We start from the raw sequence: 10,365 nt of genomic DNA, 5'->3' as shown, positions 1-10,365 counted from the left end.
TCCTATGAATATATATAGCATCATAAACTATATATATGACTTTCTACTAAAAAAAATAATATATATAGCATCCTGTGAATATACATGACATCTTAAATAAATATATATGACTTCTTAATATCTTATTTGACTTTTTATGAATATCTATGACATCTTGAACAATATATATGACTTTCTGTAAATATATATGATATCCTGAACAATATATATGACTTTCTATTAATATATATAACTTCTTATGAATATATATAACATCCGAAACAATATATATATAATTTCTTGATGTTATATGATTTCCTATTGATCATATAAGATATCAAAAAGTCATATATATTGTTTAAAATATCATATATATTCATAGAAAAGTCATATAAGATGTTAAAAAGTCATATATATTATTCAGAATATCATATATATTTACAGTAAGTTATATAAGGCATTAGAAAATTATATATATTATTCAGGATGTCATATATATTCATAGCAAATCATATAAGGTATTAGAAAGTAATATATATTGTTCAAAATGACATATATATTCACAAAAAGTCATATATATTATTTAGGATATCATATATATTCACAGAAAGTTATATAGGATATTGAAAATCTCTCTCTCTATATATATATATTATTCAGAATGTCATATATATTATTCAAGATATTAGAAAAATATAAGAAATCATATATATCGTTCAGAATATCATATATATTTATAAAAAGTCATACAAGATATCAAGAAGTAATAATACTATTCTTTATTTGTTCTACAGAAAGAAGGATATTTTCGTTACTAATTGGAGGAAGAAAAAAAAAAAAAATTGAGCAGCATTAAATGTCTGTCCCATCTAAATGTGCTACCTGCCCCAATATTATTGGGTGGTGCACTTCTATTGTACCACATGCGATGCACAAAGAGTTACTTATATATTCTTTTGGTCCAACCAATAATTCCACCTTCTAATCAATTAGAGCTTTAGCAACACTTTTTGCAGAACATATGACAAGCATTTGACGAGGCATGTCCTCTTCCAAAACCACTTTACTGGCAAGAGCCACGGCATTTCTTATGTGGCATGATGAAGGGTGATGAGGACAAAACCCTCATTGACTTGGTAGTTGCTGCTGCACTTCTCTTATCCCATTTCCTAACTGGGTTTTTGGATATGATTTTGTTCACGTTTCAGATACGGTCGGACCCATACAAGTTTGAAAATAAGGTCTCCAACCTAAGCCTACTCTGGTTTACCAAAAAAACCTAAGCCTACTCTACTACATCATGATCCAGATTAGGCTCATCTCTGTTTTTCAAAGAGCATTATTTGTTTATTTGCAGGTCCAAACTTTTTTATTGGATACATCACAATGTTCTGACTTCCCTTAAGAAATAATTGAATATTCTGAATGCAGATAATCAAAGCTACATGAAAAATCACAGGGTGACACATTTCTCACAGCACTCTTTCATATGAGGCTTATGCATATGAAATTCCAGTCACTGATCTGCCATGTAGTATTTTATTTGTGCTAGCACATCAGGAGAGGTATTGGTTTTTAACTAAAGGAAATGTATAAACAAATATATCTTACACTTGGAAGCATTTGGGTAATTACAATTTCTGACAATGATCCTGTCAGAAAAAAATCTCCCAATATGAACCCAAACACCTTGGCCGCTGTGCCTGTTAGAGAATATAGTACATAGGGTTTGGGAGCTTAAATGAGCGGTTGCCCGTAGAGGAACCCAACAAGTCGCTCCATTGATCGCCAGAATTTCCAAGTATCCTGTATCCTTCGGCTGTTATTTCAGACCTTTTCTCTGATTTGTACGTTGTCGCTAGTTTTCCATGGTCATTCACACCTCTGAGCAGATTAATATCAACAATGAATCAGCAAGCAATATTAAACTAGAGGATCACAAATATTATCCTCTAAAGCTCTTAGAAACATTTGAATCATCCACTAATTGTAATGAAGCCAATTTCATGAGCAAATCATCTTGAGATCAGGTAGACTCTAACAAAAAATAAATTTGATACCAATTTTAGTGAGCATGTTTGAATTCAAATACCTAAACTTCAGCAATCTGTGAAGCTTAATGAATTTGTTACAAATTACATGAACAATTTAAACATTGTTAAATGGAGTCGGTTGGAAGTTGCTTGACAGCAAATCCAACAAAGGCAGATAAAACTTAATGAAAACAGCTCATCAGGATATTTAAGATTTATAAATTTAGTGCTGGCATGTAATGAGACATATGACAGTCAATCCAAAAGGCAAAGTTAACATGTAGGGATCACAGGATACGGACAAAGTTGAAGATAAGTTCATGTGAAAAAAACAGGTACCATGGCCAAAACTTTCATCAAGAAGAACAATATATCATGCCACTTAGTTTTCTTAAGCTTTAACATTTCCATTGAGGCATGTTTCTCAATAATAAATTGTCTGAAATCAAAACAGTTTCACCCATTCAAGAAAAATGAATTCAAAGCAAAGAAGATAAAATATTATAATTCAGAAAATCAGATAAACATGAAGAACTTTATTTCCGGCAAGGCTTCTCTATAAAAATGAGAAAAATATTTTTTAAAAAAATGAAGTATACTTGGTCATCCAGCTAGCAGTTTTAGCTTAATAATTTACAAATTGTAGTCTATTGATCCATAAAGAATAAATGCTACAAATTATATACCTTAAATATTAAAACAGAAAAATTTTCCAAATTAAAATTAACAGGGAAGTCCAGAAATAGTTGCTTGACTCTATTATGAAGAGGAATGTAGATATAGCAACACTAATATAGTTTCACTCAATAAGAATACCTAATGTAGAAACGTACCTTAATATAAGCTTCTCCCAATCCTGAAATCCGACTTTCTTCAAATTCTCCACGGTAACAATCTTTTGTCCTTCACTTCGACCTGTCAACAAGAAAATCTTAAAACCCAACCTTAGAATTTCTTCATACAGCTTCAAGCTGGATTGAATAGCAGGGGCCATTGCTTTGTCCACCCATTTGTCAAACTCATGACTATTAAAAACCTCCAGACTGCAATTTCAAATTATTGAACCATCATATACGAATGAAAGACTCAAAATTAAAGAGAAATATTAATTATCCCTGAATTCATTAATGAGGAAGATTATAAAATCAAGTGACAACCACATTTAAATAAATAATACAAAGAATTATGTAAACATAAAAGATCACATTAAGATATCTAATAAATAACAAAAGGAAGTATTCAGTACAACTTGGGTTGATGCAGCATATCCAAGACATAAATAGCTCTGGGAAGAGCTTCAGATGTTTTGCTGCATTATTTCATCATGAATTGGATAAAGAACAATGGGGTCTTTGCTGCAATATTGACAAGACAAACCATAATAAAGGATTCAGCCTGATCATGCATTATACTTGCATATAGAATGCCAGATCTTAAGAACCATTCAATACAAATGAAGTTGATAACCAAATTATTAAGATCTGATGCAAAACATTCATTCAACAATTTGACAAATAACCCAAGAAACCATTGATTTTCAAGTTGGAGATTCAAATAATTGAAGATTTTATAATAAGAAAACCAATAAAAACATTACAAAGAATATGGAGAGAAAGTAGTACTCTGTACACACCCGCAAAAATAATAATAATAGAAAAAAAAATCGGGAGTTAGTGGAATTAGTGACACTGCTTCAGCAGCATGTGCATAGCATACAAGGATAAAACTTTGTTTAGAGAAATATAAAATCTAAGTAGCATTAATAATAAAATAAATAAATAACGGATAATATGTATTTACATGTGATTTTTTACTCAAGATTTATATAGTTATAAAGCATACAGTTGTAAATATACATTACCAAAGAAAGTAAGTTTCACAACATATTTGCATGATTTGCCATTTTGAAATTTGTCATCCGCTACAGCTTTCTTACAAAAAAATGATGGGCTTTCAGGGGAAGAAATAACAAATGGGGTCTTTAGAAGTTTTATATAGTATATATCATAGGTAAAGGCTAAAGCAAGGGTGGCAAAATCCTGTCTAACCCATCTGACTGCCCCAGCTTAACCCATAAAAAACCAGGTCAAGAAAATAGAACCGTACTCTGAAAATTGGGTCTGAGAGGAAATAAATTTGTCTGAGGCTTTAAAAACTGGGTCAGAACTGGACCATCCAAGTTTGGAGAATCCAGACAATCCAGGTTCCTAAAAAAAATAAAACTTGGAGTCTTTCAAATTTTATATAGTATGGATTATAAATTAAGGCAAAGCATGGGTGGCAAAACTTTGTCTAACCCATTTGATTGGCCCAGTTAACCCATAAATAAAATAAAATAAAAAATAAACCTAAAGAATTGCCAAGATTTCAAAACTGGGCCATCCAAGTTTTAAAGCCAGAAAACCCAGGTTCTTAGTAGACAGCTCTGAAAGCATATCAAAAGCTTGTCAGGTTTGAGTTGACTGAATAAAACCAAACAAATTTGATTGGGATTATATCCTGTGCGGTAACAGCAATTAGGTTAAAATTCAAACAAACTGGCTTAGTCCTGGTTAGCCCAACTAAAAATGGTTTAGACATTTAATTGTTCATCCAAAATGGTTCAAGTGTGGTCCATACCAGATAGAAAATTGTAATTCAGGCTCCTACTGACCTGGACCCTGATATTTTGCCTTGACATTAGATTTGTGAAGTTCTAGTTAGTAAGATTTAGGGTTAGTGGAAGAAAACAATGAAGGTTATTTTCCTCCAAAGCATGAATCATGAGTATCAACAAGAAGAAACAAAAAAAATAAGTGATAGACTAAAATAAGCAAGACAAAATGGAGGAAGGCTCTGGAAACAACTGAAGTCAGGAAAGGGGCATCCCAAACTGGAATTGAATCTGATGTTGTTGGGATTGACCAGTTCAAGTAGCAACCCACCCCTAATATTAGCTCAACAATTAGCAAAAACAAAGAGTGTGGAACCCTTTGTGGGAGGGAATCAATACAAATGTTTCACAAGTCATATCGCTCTCCAAAGTGTTTAGGTTTGGGAGACACAAAAGAGACCCATTTGACACATTGCTCACCTAAATGAGGTCATGGGCCTAAGTGTCAGCAATTTCAGCACTGGATCAATATTGACAATGTAGTACGCATCACAAAACTTAGGCATCCTCAGTAGCCAATTTTTTCTAAGGTTGATGAGTTGTTGGATTATCATGATTTGCTATGATCATAAACAACAATGTCTGTTGCTACAACTAATTCAATCTTAAAAGTGGAGAAGGCTAGCTAATTAACTGAAGTGTAGGTTGCAGAAGCATCATGATTTTTGTCACCACTACTAATGCTAATTGTTAAATGCTACTATTGAAAATTTATAGGAACCTATTTCTCTTTGTATTCTGCACCAGATAAAGTAAAATGTTAACACCATCAAAAGTTCACCACATTTAGCATTAAGCAATCGAATGGTCTATCTTTGGGCACTGGCAAATCAAAATGTTCCATATATTTAATCTTGCTCGTTCCAACTTACACAGTTTTGTTCTTGCTATGTGAACCTGGCTTTTGCATATAATTCATCAAGATCCTCCTACTATACTTGGGGTGTGGCTGAACTTATTCAGCAAGGGGATTCAGTGCACTAGAACTTAGTTTTGAATCCTTTATTCAGCTCTCTTGGCTAGACCAATTTGTTACGGCTTCACATCATTAGCCATTACTTCATTGTTTGATGCCGTGAATCAACCTCCATGAAGGCCCTATTGACATATTGGCTCCATAAACTTAAATCCTAGCAAATGAGGTCTCAATAGTAAGAAACCGACAATGCAGAAAAAGTAAAAACGACAATGGGAAAACCTAGCTCGAAACCACCTTAGGGACTAACACAATGCCCACATACCAATAAACAATTTCCACAGGATTCACATGTATGCAAATATCTCTTCACAGATATTAAGTGCATGCAGCAGGCAAAAGTGTGGCTCCAGCAACCTTGTGTGCTAAACACCCACACTAGCAGCACCTAGAGCCCAAGGTCCAGATATGGTATCCCATAGCACACCTATTGCATGTTCTGTACTGTTCATTATTTGAAACACATAGCAATTCAAATAAGTGAATTATTCTATTCTCATGAGGTGATTTTGATGACTTGCACAAAAATAAGCATTTGTAGGATGTTGATGCAATGGATTTTATCTGAACATTTATAAATTTACCCATGGCAAAGATCTCAAAATTTTTGCAAACTTCAACAGGGTAACATGTGTCACAGGTCATGAAATGAGAGTCACAAAAGGGCTTCGTTGGTTAAGTTTTCACAAAGAGATGTGTTTGAAAGTTAAAACATCCCATCGCAGGGTCAAAAGAAGATAGTTGATGGTAGAAGAGAATGAATGACACAAAAGGCACATCTGTTTAGAGTCACTAGCCATTCATCACAAGAATCTTTCTTACCCATTTATTCATTAGCTTATTCAAAAAGATGGTAAATACTAGAAGGAAATCAGGGGCCCATCTAGTGTCACAAGACTCACCACCCTGAATTGAGGCTGTTTGAGAAACCTCCGTAGTTGCCTACTCACAAGCCGATAAATCTCGAAAACAATAAAGAGAGTCGAGAAAAATCATCAAGCACAATTGAGAGCGAGAAGATTGCTCCAATTTCTTTGTAGCAATGCTCCTCTCACTCATATCAACCGTCACCACCCATACACATTAAAAGTTGGGATCTTTATAACATGCAAGAATTGATGTTTGATGTTTTGATCAATTCGAAGATTAACGTTCAGATAATCGAATCAAAAAAGATTACTGGAAAACATGGAATCTCACCCGTATCCATGGTCGGCGTAGTAAGGAAGATTGGAAAGGAGGGTTTCATCGACATCGAACACCCAAGCGTCCATGCCATCACCGACCAACGAGATGGACCGAGCATAGGCGGCCGCCTCGTCGGCGACCATCTCCAGGTCGAAGCGGTAGGCCTTGCCGGTCATGTAGTCCTTCACATAGGCGCCACAGTCCGCGGGGACCGTCTTCCATGGGGCGAGGTTGTTGGCCTCGCCGGCGAACCGCCAGCTGGCGCACCGCAGATGCACTTCTTCATCTCTGCCGACATTGGAGATGGGGGTCTGGAAGATTTGGTCGTCGCCGGAGGGGTATTCGAGGATCAGCGGCCTGGGGAGTACGAGGGGATCGAGGGTTTGGTGGGCCACGGCGATGGTGGAGAAGACGAAGAGGAGAATAAAGGATGATTTCATTGCTGAAGGACGAGGATTTTGAAGGGAGGGAAGCGTTTTTTGTTGGGAAGGAGAAGGATGGAGAGGGGAGGAATCGCCGGAGAAGCGGGTCTTCCTCCCGTGGTTTTTGGCTTTCGTGAAAAGGGGTAGAACTGGACGGCGCCGGAGAGGGGGAGGGGTGGGAGGGACGCGGGTTTTATCTTTCGCACGAAAGTAGGATTCACCTTCCTTCGCGCGCATCCACCGTTGGATCATCAACTGCACAGAGGTCAAAGCGCCCCGAATCCATCATTGGTCCGTCTGCACGACTCTCAAAGTGAGCAGTAGATGATCTAACGGTTCGCGCGAAGGAACGTTGGATCCTTTCATTGCGTGAAAGATACAACCTGTTCCAGGTAAGAGAAGGAGTGACGTGGGAGGGAAGCGACGGATGTGGAGGAAGACAATTAATTTTCAAACGGCTCGGGAGGGCACAGGTTGGAAGAAAAATCACGTGCTCTGCACGTGAATCATCAGTGTTATATTTTTTTTGAATAAATTAATGAAAACTCTTCATTTAAATTTAAAATTAAAAATAATTTTTTAATTAGATTTTATTTAAAAGCAACTCCACAATTGATTTAAATGACTAAATTGCCCCTGCAGTTATAAACCAACACTAAAATGACACTGCGATATTAGAAAATAGTACTGTTTTATTGTAATGTAATACTGTCTTATTATAAAATAATACTATCTTATTATGATACAAGGATATTATAAAACAGCACTTTCTTATTATAATACAGTACTGTCTTATTATAAAACAGTACTGTCATATTATAATATAACACTATTATAAAACAGTACTGTTTATTATAAAATAGTACTACCACATTATAAAACAATACTGCGATATTAGAAAACAGTACTGCCTTATTATAAATCGATATTGTATTACGTATTATAAAACAATACTGCGATATTAAAAAATAATATTATCTTATTATAAATCAGTACTGTGTTATTGTAAAATAATACTGTCTTATTTTATAACCGTATAAGGGTATAAGGGTATAACGATCATTTTAGTTAAAAATAAGGAATTACTTTTAATTTATGTTTGAAATGGAGAGCTACTTTTAATTTAAACTCAAGTGGAAAGCTATTTTTAATTTAAAATATAAAATAAAAATTTTTATCTAATTTATTATTTTTTTATAAAAAATAATATAAAAAATAAAACATAACACACAACCGGGTGCTGATATGCTAAGAAATTTGTCCTCAAGCCTCAGCATCTCATAATCTAATCATGTACTATGAAGCATATGTTCTTGCAAATATATTTCATGGCATCTGAATTTTGAGCATGAATTGAGGGTTATGACTAGAAGATTCTTGAATCATCAAAACGAATATTAAGAGTTCTCATATATGGATCGCTAATCATGATTATAATGAGAATGTTTATGTTCAGATTGTCCACGGTGGAGTTTTGCTCCATAATTTAATCCTCACAAGCATGGAGGCATCTCATGAACACAGCTCGGCTGTCCCAAGTTCAAACTTTTGGAAACTTTCCATATTTTTAAAGTTCCAATCATTGTGTAAGAACTTGCTTGAGAATCTGTCCATCTCTACACTAAGTGCATTGCATGGCACACATCCTAGAAACCTATCATGGAAGCTCATCTAACATCTCATGGATTTATCTTTATCACATAGATAACTAACAAATAATGCTGAGAAGATAGATGGCTGCTATTGACTACGGATATAGATTATCTCTAAATATCAAGTTCTGATAAGTGTTGGTCTCATAATGTAGATTTGTCTTGACCCATTGGAAAATTATTGACACATTTAGATCATACGATCCTATAGTCTAGCAAGCAATTCTCATTGTTAATATTTACAGTAATTGTTGACAAAGGCCAATAAATTAAATAAAAGAATAAAATAACCTAATTAATTATTTATATTAGTAAATAGTATTGACTCCCTTATCGTTACCTATTAGATCTAAACATACGTGGATAAACAAGTTGAAATTTTGAGTAGTGTAACTAAATACGATGGTTTGTGTATCAAGGATACAACTAATGCACTGTCATGCATGCGATCATGTTAAAAGTCAAACACGTTAACAAGAGAATGCTGCATTTGAGTTTGATAGATAGGAGTATCTGTAGGAAGCCACTTCATAAATTTTTAAATAATGAATACTTTATTGCATAGGCAAGATAATGAAAAGGACATTTGTGTTCAATACCGTGGTATCATCTCAAAAGGCATACCTGTATAAGCTGCCTTTCATTCTCAATTTTATTGATATGCACTGAATTGATAGACATTACACAAGCTCTTATATGCGCGCATAAGGATCAAAAGACTCATTTTTAAGATATATAATTGTTGAGACCATTCAACCGTTTCTTGACTCCCACTCTACATCGACCTTATAAATATAATACTCCATCTAATAATCAGTTAACCAGCCGACAGTCAGTTATTATCAACCAACAACGGACAACCACGACGACTTAGTTAACATCCGACTGATGATCATCGATATATTAGAGTTATCGTCCGATGTTCATTCGGATCTTCACCGACCTACTACTATTACCAACATATAATTGACTTATCTTTCCACGATCATATAAGGTCAGGATATGCAGAACCTACACATCTAATCGTTATAAACGGTAATCGACTATGTATCACGATCATTAATGGACATAAACAACTCATTAACTCTATGATAATAACCCAACAATTTAGCGCCATAAAAAGCAGGACCACATGCTTGACGGTTATATTAGAATCATTTATAAAAGGAAGATAAATGAACAGTATGGATAAAATAATTCTGGACTGAAATTTTGCCAATTCAAATATTCTTCATCTGTTATTCACTACTTTTCGCTGACTTAAGCATCGAAGAATTTTTGTTGGATATAATTTCGGTCTGTGTAGACTTTATTTTACAGATACTCTTCACCGATGACAGACGACAAAAGATTGATCATAATAATAATTACATAAAATAATGATAATCTCTTTTAATGGCAAGACTTTGATCACATCTCTCTCTCCCTGGGATTAATTCAGCACGTCATAGAATAGGAAATA

The 10,365-nt window shown here is 34.5% G+C and overlaps 1 protein-coding gene across 1 annotated transcript; it reads right to left on the bottom strand.

Moving 5' to 3' along the window:
* Positions 1 to 1,482: 1,482 nt before the first annotated feature.
* LOC105059467 (acid phosphatase 1) lies at positions 1,483 to 7,589 on the bottom strand. The gene is made up of 3 exons (XM_010942765.4): positions 6,842 to 7,589; positions 2,846 to 3,055; positions 1,483 to 1,863 (listed from the first exon to the last, which is right to left on the bottom strand). The coding sequence occupies exons 1-3, from the start codon at positions 7,501 to 7,503 to the stop codon at positions 1,686 to 1,688; spliced, it is 1,050 nt and encodes a 349-aa protein (XP_010941067.3). The 5' UTR covers positions 7,504 to 7,589; the 3' UTR covers positions 1,483 to 1,685.
* Between the last annotated feature and the right edge of the window lie 2,776 nt (positions 7,590 to 10,365).

The sequence above is a fragment of the Elaeis guineensis genome, chromosome 16 (genome assembly GCF_000442705.2).
Source record: "Elaeis guineensis isolate ETL-2024a chromosome 16, EG11, whole genome shotgun sequence".
NCBI lineage: Eukaryota > Viridiplantae > Streptophyta > Magnoliopsida > Arecales > Arecaceae > Elaeis > Elaeis guineensis.
Note: the sequence above shows the minus strand (reverse complement) of the source record. Positions and strands in the feature narration are given on the sequence as shown.

Excerpts from the sequence above, each read along its gene's own strand:
- LOC105059467 (XM_010942765.4), bottom strand. The coding sequence starts at position 7,503 with ATGATCCAACGGTGGATGCGCGCGAAGGAAGGTGAATCCTACTTTCGT. Across the intron at positions 3,056-6,841 it reads TACGCCGACCATGGATACGG|TCTGGAGGTTTTTAATAGTC; the intron begins GTGAGATTCCAT and ends TTGAAATTGCAG. Across the intron at positions 1,864-2,845 it reads TGGGAGAAGCTTATATTAAG|AGGTGTGAATGACCATGGAA; the intron begins GTACGTTTCTAC and ends TAATCTGCTCAG.